The sequence below is a fragment of the Lithobates pipiens genome, unplaced genomic scaffold, assembly GCF_037356315.1.
Source record: "Lithobates pipiens isolate NorthernLeopardFrog02 unplaced genomic scaffold, aLitPip1_a1.2 Scaffold_23, whole genome shotgun sequence".
NCBI classification, from domain to species: domain Eukaryota; kingdom Metazoa; phylum Chordata; class Amphibia; order Anura; family Ranidae; genus Lithobates; species Lithobates pipiens.
Window position 1 is genome coordinate 290393705 of NW_027507785.1, and position 19738 is coordinate 290413442.

At 38.4% G+C, this 19738-nt stretch overlaps 1 protein-coding gene across 1 annotated transcript in view; it reads right to left on the reverse strand.

Moving 5' to 3' along the window:
* Positions 1-19738, reverse strand: part of LOC143926516 (cytochrome P450 4A4-like) — a 135163-nt gene that overhangs the window by 91789 nt on the left and 23636 nt on the right. The window contains exon 2 of the mRNA XM_077450309.1: positions 1168-1530. Coding sequence (XP_077306435.1) covers positions 1168-1530 — 363 coding nt within the window. The remainder of the gene's footprint in view (positions 1-1167; positions 1531-19738) is intronic.

The following is a 19738-nucleotide window of genomic DNA, read 5'->3' on the forward strand; positions in this document are numbered from 1 at the left end:
GGTGAAAACAAGAGGGTTTTTGTCTACTTGCAGAAAATGTTCTTATCCTGAAATCTAATGCAGCCACCACCAATATACAAAAAATATGGGTTATTGAGTTTAGATCGGGGTGGAAAAATGAATATGGAATTTAGGAACCAGCGTGTCCAGTCCAGGATGCAGCAGGAATTTCTTTTGGGAGCCAGCTCCATTCATAACAACTAGAGAAAGCCTCAAATGATAGGTGCCATATTGCTACTTGGTACCTGGGATTGGTCCAGCCCCGGGTTTATATATCTTTTGAATTAAGCTCGGGCTCACACTCATACGGGTTAGAAATTTCAAACCGGCAATGCAGTCCGACTTCGGGGGGCAATCTGACAGACTGTCAAATGTGCAGATGTCAATTCAAATCATCCCAAAGTCGCCAAAAGTGGTACAGAAACTACTTTTGGGAATTGGTGCGGTGCCGCAAGGTCGGCGTCACACTGATTTGGACAGTACCATTGCCAGCAATAGCAACAGTGGTGTAGTGGTTAGCACTCTCACCTAGCGGTAAATAGGGTCGCTGATTCGAATCCCAACCATGACACTACCTGTCCGGAGTTTGCATGTTCTCCCTGTGTCTGTGTGGGTTTCCACCGGGTACTCCGGTTTCCTTCCACACTCCAAAGACATACAGGTAGGTTAACTGGCTTCTGTCCAAAATTGGCCCTAGTATCTGAATGGGCACCTTGGATTGTGGGCTCCTTGAGGGTAGGGACCGATGTGAGTGTGCAATGTACAGGGATAGGGACGATTGCAGACACTCACTCAGGTTGAACTGGATGGACTGGTGTCTTTATTCAACCATACTAACTATGTAACAGCAATGGTCAAATCGCATGCCAAATCAGCTCAATGTGAACGTGGGCTTAATATAGGATTCTATAAAAAATTGCATAGCCATTTGTCCTGCAAATGTGCATGTACAGTTGTTCTGTGAAAGTTGGGCAAAAAAACAAAACAAATATTCTATAGGCTATTTCCTTTTCTGAATAAATGTTCTTTAAATATAGGTAGCAGTGAATTGTCAAACAGATGCAACCATTGGTTACCTGACTATAATGTCACTACGGTACTGGGCTTCAGTATCTACAAAACACACCCATATAAATAAAAAATGGATCTACGGTATCTAATACTTACCTATTACATGAACATTGAATTTTCTAATAGGTCCATTCTGTAAACCATTCACAGCAACGCTGATCTCATATGTCCCACTGTCCTCCATGAGGAGAGGACTGATAAACAGAGAGCAGTCCTCTCGAGCGGTACGAGTCAGACCTAGGTGTATTCTTAGGTCATGGTGAAACCCTGGCTGCAGCTTGATGCCATTGCGTCGTATGAGGGTCCTGTATCTGTTGGTTGCATCTGGGGTCAATCCCCATTCAAAGTCGATCTGCTCCTGGCCGCTCAGTCCATCAGTGGTAAGCGCACACGGAATTACCAATTTGGAGCCCACTCTAGCCTCCACAAAGTCATACGGAATCTCAGCTTGAGGTAATGCTGCAGAAAGAAGGAGAAAAAAAAACGCATTATTAGTGAAATAATTTAAAAATTGTGATTTATTACATCAAAATCATTAACAAAAAAACTATATTGTACGTTTAAAAAATAATTTTAGGCCTAAAGATTACTTAACCACTTCCCATCCGCCATATAGCATAATGATGGGCGGAAAGCGGTTGTATTATCCTGACTGGATTTCAAATGACGTCTAGCAGGATAAGACGCAAGCGCATGCCCGTATCAGTCTCACACACCGCATCTCCGATCCTGGTCGAGAGCCACTGACGTAGTCTCTTTACCATTTGATCAGCTGTGTCCAATCACACGAGTAGAGGAGAGGCGATCAGCTGCCTGTAAGTGCCCACCAGTGCCACCTATTAGTCCCCATCAGTGTTGCCTATCAGATCCGCCTATGAGTGCCATATAGTGGCACCAATCAGTGCGCATCAGTGCTGCATATCAGTGCCCCCCATCATTGCCCATCAGTACTGCTTATCACCGCTTGTCAGTGCCGCATATAAGTGTCTCATCATTACTGCCAATTAGTACTGCCTCATTAGTTCTCATCAGTGAAGGAAAAAACGTATTTACGTTTTGTAAAAGAAACAAAGAAAAAGGTTTTCTGTCTTTTTTCTCATGTGGAACGCAAAAAAAACAAACCCCAGCGGTGATCAAATACCCCCAAAAGAAAGCTTTATTTGTGGGAAAAAAATGTTAACAATTTTGTTTGGGTACAGTGTTGCATGACAGCGCAATTGTCATTCAAAATGTGACAACGCTGAAAGCTGAAAATTGGACTGGGCAGGAAGGGGGTGAAAGTGCCGTTTACTGAAGCGGTTAAAACCCCCAAACATATATTTTTGCCATGCTGGGAAGTTGCTTTTTAATGTGGTGAAAGCGCACTGGTGTGAACAGGGCTTTAAAGTGGTTGTAAACCCTTACAACACACTTTGACCTACAGGTAAGCCTAGATTAAGGCTTACCCGTAGGTCCAAGAAATATCTCCTAAACCTACACGGTTTAGGAGATATTTGCCGAAACACAGGCACCGCTGTCTACGGCGCATGCGCCGTAGACAGCGGCGCGCAGGCACACTGAGCGTGGCACCGTCAACGACGAAGATGCCGCGCGCTTCGGCTCCTGTGCGCATGCGTGGGAGTGATGTCATTGCGGCTTTGCCGAATGACAGCGGCGGAGCAGAGAGACCCACCAAGAAGATGGATGCGCCGGGCTAGAGGGGACAGCGGTGACTTTGCTGGCTCCTGTGTCAGGTAAGTATCACATAATGGACTACTATGCGATGCATAGTAGTCCATTATGCTTTGCCTTTGCAGGGAATGAAAGAGGAAGTAAACTCACCAGGGTTTACTTCCTCTTTAAAGGTTTAGTGCTCCTTCATTTATTTTTTAGTCAAAAAAAAAAAGTTAAGCAAAAAAAATTTTTTCTAGTAAAGTTAACACCCAAGCATATAAAATCCCCCCACATATTCACATGTACGAGCATAACACACTTGTCAGGGACGCCTATGCGTGAAAACGTTGATTGCGATACACATGCACACCAGAGTGAGAGCAGTTACTCTAGTACAGTACAAGACCTCCTCCATAACATTAACCTAATGACCAGTAGGGGGCTTTTGAAGCGTCGCTTATTGAAAACATAGGGTACTGAATTTTGCCCCATTTCACTTTCACGCACAAATTTAAGGTTTGACATGTTGGGTTTTTATATACTCGGTGCAACCTCATCTTTTATATTTTACCAGAATCGTGGGTAGTTCACTGAGTTTGTTTGCCCTAAAAATTCACTTTAGTGTGTTTTTACTAAAAATGTTTCTGTGATATTGTGGGACATAAACAATTAGAACTACCACTGTTTTATTCTCTAGGGTGGCAGCTTTCAGAAAATATATAACATGTTGGTGTTTTTTTTTTTTATAATCTTTAGGCCTAACATGATTTTTTTTTTTAAATGTGTGCAAAAAAAAAAAAAAAGCAAAAACAGTTCTGGCACTGAAAGGGTTAATGCTTACTCAAGTATTGATGAGTATATTACAATACTGTCAATGAAGAAGGATTTTGTACATTATACTTGCCAGCAAAAACGGCTCTGGTGGCAAAGATTTAAAGGTGCTAGCTGGGGTCCCGGTTTAATTTCTACCAGTTCATGTAACACTACCCTCAGCAATGGGAGGCAATGCTGCTGGCCACGGGTAGCAACACTACCCTCACCAATGGGAGGAAATGCTACTGGCCACGGGTAGCAACACTACCCTCACCAATGGGAGGCAATGCTGCTGGCCACGGGTAGCAACACTACCCTCACCAATGGGAGGCAATGCTACTGGCCACGGGTAGCTACACTGCTCCTCCATTGATGGAGTGTAGGAGGGAGTGTAGCCACCCTAAAGATGGCCATATACTATAGGATCTGATTGTACAATTTATCTATCCCCTATATAATAGTATGGCAGACCTAAACAACCAAGTTGATTAGTATAAAATCAGGCAGTTGGTGGCAGATCTAAAGGAAATTGTGTATAGCCAGTCTAAGGCAGAAGGTGTGTTACTGGGGAAGACACTGGTTTGTATTAATATATGCTTTAAACTCAAGTAACAAAGCTAGCACACCAGGACATGGATTCCTATTTTTAACCACTTGGTTCCCACACTACGTCTATTGACGTCATGGGCTTTCGGTGGTTATATCTAAATGATGCCTGAGGCCACAGACATCATTCAGATATTGCCGTTTTCAGCCGGCGATTCCCTGCACCATAATAACGATCATAGCGGCTGTTCCGCCGCTTGATCGTTCTTACGGGCGGCGGGAGGGGACGATTTCCGGCGGACTAGATTGTCCCCGGAGTCTCTATGATCGTTCGGAGGCCGGGCGCGATGTTATTAAGTCACGCCCGGCCTCGGTATTCAAAATTAACGGCGCCGATCTGGCTAGGAAGTCAGGATTTTTTGGGGGGGATTTTATTCTTCCCAGCCTAGAGGTGAGATATGGGGTCTTATTGACCCCATATCTCACTGTAAATATGTCCGATCGTGCCATATTCCTATTACAAGGGATGTTTACATTCCTTGTAATAGGAATAAAAGTCATCAATTTTATTTTATTTTTTAAATGTAAAACTAAAAAAAATAAAAATAAAATTAACAATATAAAAAACAAAAATTTAAAGCGCCCCTGTCCCCGTGAGCTCTCGCACACAGAAGCGAACGCATACGTAAGTCCCGCCCACATATGAAAACGGTGTTCAAACCACACATGTGAGGTATCGCCGCGAACGTTAGAGCGAGAGCAAAACTTCTAGCTCTAGACCTCCTCTGTAACCCAAAATATGTTTCCAGTAAAATAATTTAAAGCGTCGCCTATGGGGATTTTTAAATACCAAAGTTTGGCGCCATTCCACGAACGCGTGCAATTTTGAAGCGTGACATGTTGGGTATCTATTTACTCGCCGTATCCTCCTCTTTTACATTATGTAAAAAAATTGGGCTAACTTTTTTATTTTATTTTTTTTTTTTTTAAGCATGAAACGAAAAATTGCTGCGCAAATACCGTGCGAGATAAAAAGTTGCAATGAGCGCCATTGTATTCTCTAGGCTCTTTGCTAAAAAAACATATATAATGTTTGGGGGTTCTATGTAATTTTCTAGCAAAAAAATTAGGAATTTTACATGTAGGAGAGAAATGTCAGAATTGGCTTGGGTGCGAAGTGGTTAAACAAGCTGCAAATTTGACCGTTATTTTCAGCCAGTAATATTTGGAGAGAAAAAAAAACAGTTATGTGGCTGCAAAAAACATTCCCCCTCCGTGTGACAAAGCATAATTAAACCCACTGCTTTAGATATTTCCATTAAAAGATCTGAAATTAGAAATTATTATATAAAAACTTACCTGCTGCCAGGTGCAGAAAGCACAGAAATAGTAGCACTCTTATTAAGAGGCTCATTATAAAAGCTTTATCACAAAAATTGAAAATGTGACAAAGAAAATAATAAATAACGTCAAGGAAAATCTCCTTGCTCACAAAGATTTTAAGTATGTCAAAGAAATTAGGAGATAAAGATGAGTGTAATCGCTGAACAAATCGCACACGTCTTGTCACTGCTTGAGCCCAAGATCAACTGACACATACTGAGCTTGCAGCCCTTTATGTACACGAAAGCCGTTTTTTTTTTTCCTGATGATGTCATAGTGAGTCACTTAAGACCAAGCTAGCCAATCAGATTCTATGAAACAGTGCACTGCCCATAACTGTGTTGAACTGTAACCTGATCATCGATTGGTTGAGTCTTATTTTTAAAAAACATGGCAGTTAATTTCATCGCCAGGGACAACTAGAATCGCTGATCACTGATTGGTGGACAATATTGCCATTGGCAGCAATGCCTTTTCAGTACATTGCAAAGGATTTAAATACTAACAAAAGGAATAAAACACCTCTGTAGGAGTTTAGCCTTAAAGAACCCAGTAGGCTCAATTTACAAAGATGAATAGTACAAAAATAAAAGATCTTTATTGTAGCCATTTAACTGTAATTTAAAATTAACAATTATAAAGGGTATTGCTCATTACAAAGTTAGCACACAAGGACAAGGAAGCCTTTCAATTCAAATAAAAGTGACCGTTATTTTTAGTAGAACCCAATGAGATTTAAAAAAAATAAAAAATAATAATTAAAATGGGTCTGAAAATTAAAATCCTCTATCCAACTATTCGTTAAAGCAGAACTAGTTACAGACTTCACTTTCCCAAAAGAAAGCTGAGGACCTGTTGCACACAACTGTAAAAAATGTGGAGTTGTTTTTATTGATCTGAAATGAAATGCATTGTTGTCTATGGGACACAGCTAAGGATCAGTAAGTAATACAGCATTGAGTGCAGAGCAGTAAAACAAAAACACATTTCTTGACATTTGAGTGCAATAATTTACTTGTGTGTTTACACTCGTTTAACCCTTTCGCTGCCAGGTCCATATGCTGTACAGACCTGACAGCCGGGGGAGGGGGGGGGGCATTTCACACACACACTCTGTTGGCTTTATCATTACATAGGGGATCTTTTGTCCCCTGTGTGATAAAAAAAAAAAGAAAAAAAGGTTATACCAAAAAAAAAAAAAAAAATATATATATATATATATATATATATATATATATATATATATATATATATATATATATATATATATATATATATATATATATATATATATATATATATATTTTTTTTTTTTTTTTTTTTTCAAAAAAAAATAAAGTTACACCAAAGCACATAACATGACAAACCCACCCCCGACCGCCCAGTTTTTGAGGCCACCCATATGCATGTACAAACATAAATGCACGCGACAGGGGCACTTGCGCATGAAACTGTTAATTGCACTACACGTTACAGATCGCCAATAATTCTAGCACAAGACCTCCTCTGTAATACTAAACTGATGACTTATAGGGGGGCTTTTGAAGCGTCACCTATGGAAAATATAGGGTACTCATTTTTCTTGCCATTTCATGTGAGCACACAAATTTAAGGCTTTACATGTTGGGTATCTATTTGCCCATCAGTCATTGTATGTGAACATACACGACCACAATTTTTGGCAAAATATAAAAGATGAGGTTGCAAAATTCCTACCTATATACACAATATAGTTCAAGGGTGGAATATGTAGTATTGTAGTCTGCCACCATCCAAATCAATTAAACATCAATCATTGAATGTGTACATTCTGCACCAAGGAAACCCCTCGTGGCCTTTGGAGGCAGACTCAGAAATCAATTTGTATAAAAATATTTTTGCTTTATTTAAAGACCGTCATAGAAAGGACAGAGGTACCAACAGAATGACAGCAACAAATAAACATGCATGTATAAACATCTCATAAGCCAATTCTTCTAAATACCCTATAAACATCTAATCCATCCAAAGAGCTACCTGTGTTAAAACTTCAGGTCAGCCCAGATGAACTGTAGTGGTGAAACCCAACATGTTTCAGACCTTTTTTTCCTTTCTCAGGAAAATTGGTATATTTTATATATAAAAATCATTAATTACATAGAAAATATCTTCAAAAGACACATGTATGTATATATTATTTTGACATTTAGTTATTTCACATAAAGATAGGCTGCTAATATCAACATTTGTTGCAGCAATGCTACTGTCCAACATGAACTACATTGCGCCTCCATAGATAGAATGGACTCCCACCCAAAGTTATGCATCCAACATGTTTCACCCACTGCAGGGCTTAATCAAGGGGATAGTGGCAACTAATGGAAAAAAGATTATGTACTTTCAAAGTGCTTAATTAGACACAGCAATACCCCAGCCTAAGGTTAACACTTAAAAATGTTCACTAATGCATAGAAGTAGTATATTATTAATCTGCTGGAACAGATTTGCAAGCATACATTGACTTACTGGAAGGGTGCAAATCCATAGTTCAGCATCCTTAATGTATTCCACTTATAAAAATAAATCTAGCGTATGGTTATACATTCACATCAAATGTAAAAATTTTGCCCTGCAGTGCAGATGTGACTCTCAGGTGCCACAACAGATGCAATGTATTCTGTATGGCCGTGCACCTTAACGTGTGGTTACGTGCAAGGGTCCTTAGTGCCAGTCAAGTACACGTTTATTGTCCTTAATAAAAGGCCAGAGGATAAAGTCATAGCATTTCGGGCGCTCAGAACTCCCCCTTCATCAGGGCAAAGAAATAAGATGATTTAACTACTTCCCTACTGGGCCAATTCTGGCATTTCTCTCCTACATGTAAAAAACACAATTTCCTTGCTAGAAAATTAAGCAGAACCCTCAAACATGATTGATATATAGAAGCAGAGGCCATAGAGAATAAAATGGGTGGAGTTACCATTTTTTATATCACACGGTATTTGTGCAGCGATTTTTCAAGTGCAATTTAAAAATATATATACTTTAATGAATTTTAATTAAAAAAAAAAAAAAAAAAAACAATATACAACCCATATTTTTGTTAACATATAAAAAATGTTGTTACAACGAGTAAATAGATACCTAGCATGTCATGCTTTAAAATTGTGCACGCTTGTGGAATGGCCCCAAACTATGGTACTTAAAACTTACTTATTTACACGGTTTATTTAATTTTAAGCACCTTTATTCCTCTCACAAGAAATGTAAACATCCCTTGTGATAGAAATAAGGCATGACAGGTCCTCTTTATGGAGAGGTCTGGGATCTATGGGACCTCAATTCTATCCTCTATCCTGGAAAGCATGAGATAAAGAAACAAAAAACTTTGAGGTCTGCTTTACAGGGGGAACAAAAAAATGGCAGTATTTACATCTGCCGAAACCGGCGCAGAGAGATGGCATATCATTGCCCATCAGTACTGCTTATCACCACCTGTCAGTGCCGCATATAGGTGCCTCATCATTAGTTGCCAATCAGTACTGCCTCATTAGTGAAGGAAAAAATGTATTTACGTTTTGTAAAAGAAAGAAAACGTTTTCTGTCTTTTTTTATGTGGAACGCAAAAAATAAAAACCCCAGCGGTGATCAAATACCCCTAAAAGAAAGCTCTATTTGTGGGAAAAAAATGTTACAATTTTGTTTGGGTACAGCGTTGCATGAGGGCGCAATTGTCATTCAAAATGTGACAGCGCTGAAAGCTGAAGGAAGGGGGTGAAAGTGACGTTTACTGAAGCGGTTAAAACCCCCAAACATATATTTTTGCCACGCTGGGAAGTTGCTTTTTAATGTGGTGAAAACGCTCCGGTGTGAACAGGGCTTTAAAGGCTTAGTGCACCTTCAATTATTTTTTAATCACGCCAATACCAACATATTTTTTTTAATTTCCAAAAACAAAAAAGTGCAAAAAAATGTCACCTTGGAATGTCCACCTTTTTCAAAAGGGGTCATTTTAGGATTGTTCATACTGTCCTGGAATTATTATTTGATATGTTTAATACTAGAAAGGGAACTGCTTTTTTTTTTAATGTCTGGTCTTTTTTTCCTTTATATAGTAAAAAAATAAAAATAAAATTGCCAACCAAAGAAGTTATTTCTTCAAAAAATATTGTCAAAATTAGTTTTAGTTCAGTGATACATGACCGAGTAGATGTCAAAGTATCACAGCACTGAAAACTGATATATTGTCTGAACAAGATGGGGGGGAACACGTTGGTCCTGGTGAAGCAGGTAAAGAACAAAGCAAGCTCAATTCACAAAGCTTTAGCACAAAAGTAAAATTCTCTAAATATATAGTCACATGACTCATTTTTAAATGGCAGTAAAACATATCTAAACCCACAACCAAAAGTGTAATATTTTGCAGCTTCCAAATCGTTCAAATGCGGCTGCATTAGCTTTCTTTGTTAGGATATATTTTCCCTTTATGTGCACCTAGTAATCCTGACAGTAGATGTTATTTTTACATTTCCTGTCACAGACCCTGCAGTCCAGAAAACGTGTATGACATCACTTCCCATGACTAGCATAGCCGGGAAGAGATGTATTGCAATACGATGTGCATTGCAATATATTCAGTGGAGCCCAGAGAAGACATTGGTGGTCTTTTAGACCCTAGAACCTGTGACCTAAAAATCATCACATAGGGGACTTTTTGTCAACAAATGTGATTTAAAAAAAAAAAAAAAGTTAAGCAAAAACGTTTTTCCAATAAAGTTACACCCAAGCATATAAAATCCCCCCCCCACATATTCACATGTACGAGCATAACGCACGTGTCAGGGACGCCAATGCGTGAAGACGTTGATTGCAATACACATGCACACCAGAGTGAGAGCAGTTACTCTAGTACAGTACAAGACCTCCTCCGTAACATTAACCTAATGACCAGTAGGGGGCTTTTGAAGCATCGCCTATTGAAAATATAGGGTACTGAAGTTTGCCCCCATTTCACGGTTACACACTAATTTAAGGTTTGACATGTTGGGTATTTATATACTCGGTGCAACCTCATCTTTTATATTCTACCAGAATCGTGGGTAGTTCATAGAGTTTGTTTGCCCTAAAAATTCACTTTAGTGTGTTTTTACTAAAAATGTGGCATTTCCTAGACCTTTGCTGTGATATTGTGTGACATAAACAATTACACCAACCACTGTTTTATTCTCTAGAGTGGCTGCTTTCAGAAAATATATAACATTTGGGTGTTTTTTTTTATAATTTTTAGGCCTAACATGATTTTTTTTTTTTTTTTTTATAAATATGTGTGCAAAAAAAAAAAAAAAGCAAACAGTTCTGGCACTGAAAGGGTTAATGATTACTCAAGTATTGATGAGTATATTACAATACTGTCAATGAAGAAGGATTTTGTACATTATACTTGCCAGCAAAAACGGCTCTGGTGGCAAAGGTTTAAAGGTGCTAGCTGGGGTCCCGGTTTAATTTCTACCAGTTCATGTAACACTACCCTCAGCAATGGGAGGCAATGCTGCTGGCCACGGGTAGCAACACTGCTCCTCCATTGATGGAGTGTAGGAGGGAGTGTAGCCACCCTAAAGATGGCCATATACTATAGGATCTGATTGTACAATTTATCTATCCCCTATATAATAGTATGGCAGACCTAAACAACCAAGTTGATTAGTATAAAATCAGGCAGTTGGTGGCAGATCTAAAGGAAATTGTGTATAGCCAGTCTAAGGCAGAAGGTGTGTTACTGGGGAAGACACTGGTTTGTATTAATATATGCTTTAAACTCAAGTAACAAAGCTAGCACACCAGGACATGGATTCCTATTTTTAACCACTTGGTTCCCACACTACGTCTATTGACGTCATGGGCTTTCAGTGGTTATATCTAAATGATGCCTGAGGCCACAGACATCATTCAGATATTGCCGTTTTCAGCCGGCGATTCCCTGTACCATAAGAACGATCATAGCGGCTGTTCCGCCGCTTGATCGTTCTTACGGGCGGCGGGTGGGGACGATTTCCGGCGGACTAGATTGTCCCCGGAGTCTCTATGATCGTTCGGAGGCCGGGCGCGATGTTATTAAGTCACGCCCGGCCTCGGTATTCAAATTAACGGTGCCGATCTGGCTAGGAAGCCAGGATTTTTTTGGGGGGATTTTATTCTTCCCAGCCTAGAGGTGAGATATGGGGTCTTATTGACCCCATATCTCACTGTAAATATGTCCGATCGTGCCATATTCCTATTACAAGGGATGTTTACATTCCTTGTAATAGGAATAAAAGTCATTAATTTTTATTTTTTTTTTAAATGTAAAACTAAAAAAAATAAAAATAAAAGTAACAATATAAAAAACAAAAATTTAAAGCGCCCCTGTCCCCGTGAGCTCGCACACAGAAGCGAACGCATACGTAAGTCCCGCCCACATACGTTCAAACCACACATGTGAGGTATCGCCGCGAACGTTAGAGCGAGAGCAAAAATTCTAGCTCTAGACCTCCTCTGTAACCCAAAATATGTTTCCAGTAAAATAATTTAAAGCGTCGCCTATGGGGATTTTTAAATACCAAAGTTTGGCGCCATTCCACGAACGCGTGCAATTTTGAAGCGTGACATGTTGGGTATCTATTTACTCGCCGTATCCTCCTCTTTCACATTATGTAAAAAAATTGGGCTAACTTTTTACTTTTTTTTTTTTTTTTTTTTTAAGCATGAAACTGTTTTTTTTCTGAAAAAAACGTGTTCGAAAAATTGCTGCGCAAATACCGTGCGAGATAAAAAGTTGCAATGAGCGCCATTGTATTCTCTAGGCTCTTTGCTAAAAAAACATATATAATGTTTGGGGGTTCTATGTAATTTTCTAGCAAAAAAAAATAGGGATTTTACATGTAGGAGAGAAATGTCAGAATTGGCTTGGGTGCGAAGTGGTTAAACAAGCTGCAAATTTGACCGTTATTTTCAGCCAGTAATATTTGGAGAGAAAAAAAAACAGTTATGTGGCTGCAAAAAACATTCCTCCTCCGTGTGACAAAGCATAATTACGGTAAACCCACTGCTTTAGATATTTCCATTAAAAGATATGAAATTAGAAATTATTATATAAAAACTTACCTGCTGCCAGGTGCAGAAAGCACAGAAATAGTAGCACTCTTATTAAGAGGCTCATTATAAAAACTTTATCACAAAAATTGAAAATGTGACAAAGAAAATAATAAATAACGTCAAGGAAAATCTCCTTGCTCACAAAGATTTTAAGTATGTCAAAGAAATTAGGAGATAAAGATGAGTGTAATCGCTGAACAAATCGCACACGTCTTGTCACTGCTTGAGCCCAAGATCAACTGACACATACTGAGCTTGCAGCCGTTTATGTACACGAAAGCCGTTTTTTTTTTCCTGATGATGTCATAGTGAGTCACTTAAGACCAAGCTAGCCAATCAGATTCTATGAAACAGTGCACTGCCCATAACTGTGTTGAACTGTAACCTGATCATCGATTGGTTGAGTCTTATTTTTAAAAAACATGGCAGTTAATTTCATCGCCAGGGACAACTAGAATCGCTGATCACTGATTGGTGGACAATATTGCCATTGGCAGCAATGCCTTTTCAGTACATTGCAAAGGATTTAAATACTAACAAAAGGAATAAAACACCTCTGTAGGAGTTTAGCCTTAAAGAACCCAGTAGGCTCAATTTACAAAGATGAATAGTACAAAAATAAAAGATCTTTATTGTAGCCATTTAACTGTAATTTAAAATTAACAATTATAAAGGGTATTGCTCATTACAAAGTTAGCACACAAGGACAAGGAAGCCTTTCAATTCAAATAAAAGTGACCGTTATTTTTAGTAGAACCCAATGAGATTTAAAAAAAATAAAAAATAATAATTAAAATGGGTCTGAAAATTAAAATCCTCTATCCAACTATTCGTTAAAGCAGAACTAGTTACAGACTTCACTTTCCCAAAAGAAAGCTGAGGACCTGTTGCACACAACTGTAAAAAATGTGGAGTTGTTTTTATTGATCTGAAATGAAATGCATTGTTGTCTATGGGACACAGCTAAGGATCAGTAAGTAATACAGCATTGAGTGCAGAGCAGTAAAACAAAAACACATTTCTTGACATTTGAGTGCAATAATTTACTTGTGTGTTTACACTCGTTTAACCCTTTCGCTGCCAGGTCCATATGCTGTACAGACCTGACAGCCGGGGGAGGGGGGGGGGGCATTTCACACACACACTCTGTTGGCTTTATCATTACATAGGGGATCTTTTGTCCCCTGTGTGATAAAAAAAAAAGAAAAAAAGGTTATACCAAAAAAAAAAAAAAAAATATATATATATATATATATATATATATATATATATATATATATATATATATATATATATATTTTTTTTTTTTTCCAAAAAAAAAATAAAGTTACACCAAAGCACATAACATGACAAACCCACCCCCGACCGCCCAGTTTTTGAGGCCACCCATATGCATGTACAAACATAAATGCACGCGACAGGGGCACTTGCGCATGAAACTGTTAATTGCACTACACGTTACAGATCGCCAATAATTCTAGCACAAGACCTCCTCTGTAATACTAAACTGATGACTTATAGGGGGGCTTTTGAAGCGTCACCTATGGAAAATATAGGGTACTCATTTTTCTTGCCATTTCATGTGAGCACACAAATTTAAGGCTTTACATGTTGGGTATCTATTTGCCCATCAGTCATTGTATGTGAACATACACGACCACAATTTTTGGCAAAATATAAAAGATGAGGTTGCAAAATTCCTACCTATATACACAATATAGTTCAAGGGTGGAATATGTAGTATTGTAGTCTGCCACCATCCAAATCAATTAAACATCAATCATTGAATGTGTACATTCTGCACCAAGGAAACCCCTCGTGGCCTTTGGAGGCAGACTCAGAAATCAATTTGTATAAAAATATTTTTGCTTTATTTAAAGACCGTCATAGAAAGGACAGAGGTACCAACAGAATGACAGCAACAAATAAACATGCATGTATAAACATCTCATAAGCCAATTCTTCTAAATACCCTATAAACATCTAATCCATCCAAAGAGCTACCTGTGTTAAAACTTCAGGTCAGCCCAGATGAACTGTAGTGGTGAAACCCAACATGTTTCAGACCTTTTTTTCCTTTCTCAGGAAAATTGGTATATTTTATATATAAAAATCATTAATTACATAGAAAATATCTTCAAAAGACACATGTATGTATATATTATTTTGACATTTAGTTATTTCACATAAAGATAGGCTGCTAATATCAACATTTGTTGCAGCAATGCTACTGTCCAACATGAACTACATTGCGCCTCCATAGATAGAATGGACTCCCACCCAAAGTTATGCATCCAACATGTTTCACCCACTGCAGGGCTTAATCAAGGGGATAGTGGCAACTAATGGAAAAAAGATTATGTACTTTCAAAGTGCTTAATTAGACACAGCAATACCCCAGCCTAAGGTTAACACTTAAAAATGTTCACTAATGCATAGAAGTAGTATATTATTAATCTGCTGGAACAGATTTGCAAGCATACATTGACTTACTGGAAGGGTGCAAATCCATAGTTCAGCATCCTTAATGTATTCCACTTATAAAAATAAATCTAGCGTATGGTTATACATTCACATCAAATGTAAAAATTTTGCCCTGCAGTGCAGATGTGACTCTCAGGTGCCACAACAGATGCAATGTATTCTGTATGGCCGTGCACCCTAACGTGTGGTTACGTGCAAGGGTCCTTAGTGCCAGTCAAGTACACGTTTATTGCCCTTAATAAAAGGCCAGAGGATAAAGTCATAGCATTTCGGGGGCTCAGAACTCCCCCTTCATCAGGGCAAAGAAATAAGATGATTTAACTACTTCCCTACTGGGCCAATTCTGGCATTTCTCTCCTACATGTAAAAAACACAATTTCCTTGCTAGAAAATTAAGCAGAACCCTCAAACATGATTGATATATAGAAGCAGAGGCCATAGAGAATAAAATGGGTGGAGTTACCATTTTTTATATCACACGGTATTTGTGCAGCGATTTTTCAAGTGCAATTTAAAAATATATATACTTTAATGAATTTTAATTAAAAAAAAAAAAAAAAAAACAATATACAACCCATATTTTTGTTAACATATAAAAAATGTTGTTACAACGAGTAAATAGATACCTAGCATGTCATGCTTTAAAATTGTGCACGCTTGTGGAATGGCCCCAAACTATGGTACTTAAAACTTACTTATTTACACGGTTTATTTAATTTTAAGCACCTTTATTCCTATCACAAGAAATGTAAACATCCCTTGTGATAGAAATAAGGCATGACAGGTCCTCTTTATGGAGAGGTCTGGGATCTATGGGACCTCAATTCTATCCTCTATCCTGGAAAGCATGAGATAAAGAAACAAAAAACTTTGAGGTCTGCTTTACAGGGGGAACAAAAAAATGGCAGTATTTACATCTGCCGAAACCGGCGCAGAGAGATGGCATATCATTGGCCATCAGTACTGCTTATCACCACCTGTCAGTGCCGCATATAGGTGCCTCATCATTAGTTGCCAATCAGTACTGCCTCATTAGTGAAGGAAAAAATGTATTTACGTTTTGTAAAAGAAAGAAAACGTTTTCTGTCTTTTTTTATGTGGAACGCAAAAAATAAAAACCCCAGCAGTGATCAAATACCCCTAAAAGAAAGCTCTATTTGTGGGAAAAAAATGTTACAATTTTGTTTGGGTACAGCGTTGCATGAGGGCGCAATTGTCATTCAAAATGTGACAGCGCTGAAAGCTGAAGGAAGGGGGTGAAAGTGACGTTTACTGAAGCGGTTAAAACCCCCAAACATATATTTTTGCCACGCTGGGAAGTTGCTTTTTAATGTGGTGAAAACGCTCCGGTGTGAACAGGGCTTTAAAGGCTTAGTGCACCTTCAATTATTTTTTAATCACGCCAATACCAACATATTTTTTTTAATTTCCAAAAACAAAAAAGTGCAAAAAAATGTCACCTTGGAATGTCCACCTTTTTCAAAAGGGGTCATTTTAGGATTGTTCATACTGTCCTGGAATTATTATTTGATATGTTTAATACTAGAAAGGGAACTGCTTTTTTTTTTAATGTCTGGTCTTTTTTTCCTTTATATAGTAAAAAAATAAAAATAAAATTGCCAACCAAAGAAGTTATTTCTTCAAAAAATATTGTCAAAATTAGTTTTAGTTCAGTGATACATGACCGAGTAGATGTCAAAGTATCACAGCACTGAAAACTGATATATTGTCTGAACAAGATGGGGGGGGGGGGGGGGGGGGAACACGTTGGTCCTGGTGAAGCAGGTAAAGAACAAAGCAAGCTCAATTCACAAAGCTTTAGCACAAAAGTAAAATTCTCTAAATATATAGTCACATGACTCATTTTTAAATGGCAGTAAAACATATCTAAACCCACAACCAAAAGTGTAATATTTTGCAGCTTCCAAATCGTTCAAATGCGGCTGCATTAGCTTTCTTTGTTAGGATATATTTTCCCTTTATGTGCACCTAGTAATCCTGACAGTAGATGTTATTTTTACATTTCCTGTCACAGACCCTGCAGTCCAGAAAACGTGTATGACATCACTTCCCATGACTAGCATAGCCGGGAAGAGATGTATTGCAATACGATGTGCATTGCAATATATTCAGTGGAGCCCAGAGAAGACATTGGTGGTCTTTTAGACCCTAGAACCTGTGACCTAAAAATCATCACATAGGGGACTTTTTGTCAACAAATGTGATTTAAAAAAAAAAAAAAAAGTTAAGCAAAAACGTTTTTCCAATAAAGTTACACCCAAGCATATAAAATCCCCCCCACATATTCACATGTACGAGCATAACGCACGTGTCAGGGACGCCAATGCGTGAAGACGTTGATTGCAATACACATGCACACCAGAGTGAGAGCAGTTACTCTAGTACAGTACAAGACCTCCTCCGTAACATTAACCTAATGACCAGTAGGGGGCTTTTGAAGCATCGCCTATTGAAAATATAGGGTACTGAAGTTTGCCCCCATTTCACGGTTACACACTAATTTAAGGTTTGACATGTTGGGTATTTATATACTCGGTGCAACCTCATCTTTTATATTCTACCAGAATCGTGGGTAGTTCATAGAGTTTGTTTGCCCTAAAAATTCACTTTAGTGTGTTTTTACTAAAAATGTGGCATTTCCTAGACCTTTGCTGTGATATTGTGTGACATAAACAATTACACCAACCACTGTTTTATTCTCTAGAGTGGCTGCTTTCAGAAAATATATAACATTTGGGTGTTTTTTTTTATAATTTTTAGGCCTAACATGATTTTTTTTTTTTTTTTTTATAAATATGTGTGCAAAAAAAAAAAAAAGCAAAAACAGTTCTGGCACTGAAAGGGTTAATGATTACTCAAGTATTGATGAGTATATTACAATACTGTCAATGAAGAAGGATTTTGTACATTATACTTGCCAGAAAAAACGGCTCTGGTGGCAAAGATTTAAAGGTGCTAGCTGGGGTCCCGGTTTAATTTCTACCAGTTCATGTAACACTACCCTCAGCAATGGGAGGCAATGCTGCTGGCCACGGGTAGCAACACTGCTCCTCCATTGATGGAGTGTAGGAGGGAGTGTAGCCACCCTAAAGATGGCCATATACTATAGGATCTGATTGTACAATTTATCTATCCCCTATATAATAGTATGGCAGACCTAAACAACCAAGTTGATTAGTATAAAATCAGGCAGTTGGTGGCAGATCTAAAGGAAATTGTGTATAGCCAGTCTAAGGCAGAAGGTGTGTTACTGGGGAAGACACTGGTTTGTATTAATATATGCTTTAAACTCAAGTAACAAAGCTAGCACACCAGGACATGGATTCCTATTTTTAACCACTTGGTTCCCACACTACGTCTATTGACGTCATGGGCTTTCAGTGGTTATATCTAAATGATGCCTGAGGCCACAGACATCATTCAGATATTGCAGTTTTCAAGCCAGCAATTCCCTGCACCATAAGAACGATCATAGCGGCTGTTCCGCCACTTGATCGTTCTTACGGGCGGCGGGAGGGGACGATTTCCGGCGGACTAGATTGTCCCCGGAGTCTCTATGATCGTTCAGAGGCCGGGCGCGATGTTATGACGTCACGCCCGGCCTCGGTATTCAAATTAGCGGCACCGATCTGGCTAGGAAGCCAGGATGTTTTTTAGGGGGATTTTATTCTTCCCAGCCTAGAGGTGAGATATGGGGTCTTATTGACCCCATATCTCACTGTAAATATGTCCGATCGTGCCATATTCCTATTACAAGGGATGTTTACATTCCTTGTAATAGGAATAAAAGTCATTAATTATTTTTTTTTTTTTTTAAATGTAAAACTAAAAAAATGAAAATAAAATTAACAATAAAAAAAAAAAAATTTAAAGCGCCCCTGTCCCCGTGAGCTCGCACACAGAAGCGAACGCATACGTAAGTCCCGCCCACATATAAAAACGGTGTTCAAACCACACATGTGAGGTTTCGCCGCGAACGTTAGAATGAGAGCAAAACTTCTAGCTCTAGACCTCCTCTGTACCCCAAAATATGTAACCAGTAAAATAATTTAAAGTGTCACCTATGGGGATTTTTAAATACCAAAGTTTGGCGCCATTCCGCGAGCGCGTGCAATTTTGAAGCGTGACATGTTGGGTATCTATTTACTCGCCGTATCCTCCTCTTTCACATTATGTAAAAAAATTGGGCTAACTTTACTTTTTCTTTTTTTTTTAAGCATGAAACAGTTTTTTTTCTGAAAAAAACGTGTTTGAAAAATTGCTGCGCAAATACCGTGCGAGATAAAAAGTTGCAACGAGCGCCATTGTATTCTCTAGGGTCTTTGCTAAAAAAACATATATAATGTTTGGGGGTTCTATGTAATTTTCTAGCAAAAAAATTAGGAATTTTACATGTAGGAGAGAAATGTCAGAATTGGCCTGGGTGCGAAGTGGTTAAACAAGCTGCAAATTTGACCGTTATTTTCAGCCAGTAATATTTGGAAAAAAAAAACAAAAAAGTTATGTGGCTGCAAACAACATTCCTCCTCCGTGTGACAAAGCATAATTAAACCCACTGCTTTAGATATTTTCATTAAAAGATATGAAATTAGAAATTATTATATAAAAACTTACCTGCTGCCAGGTGCAGAAAGCACAGAAATAGTAGCACTCTTAT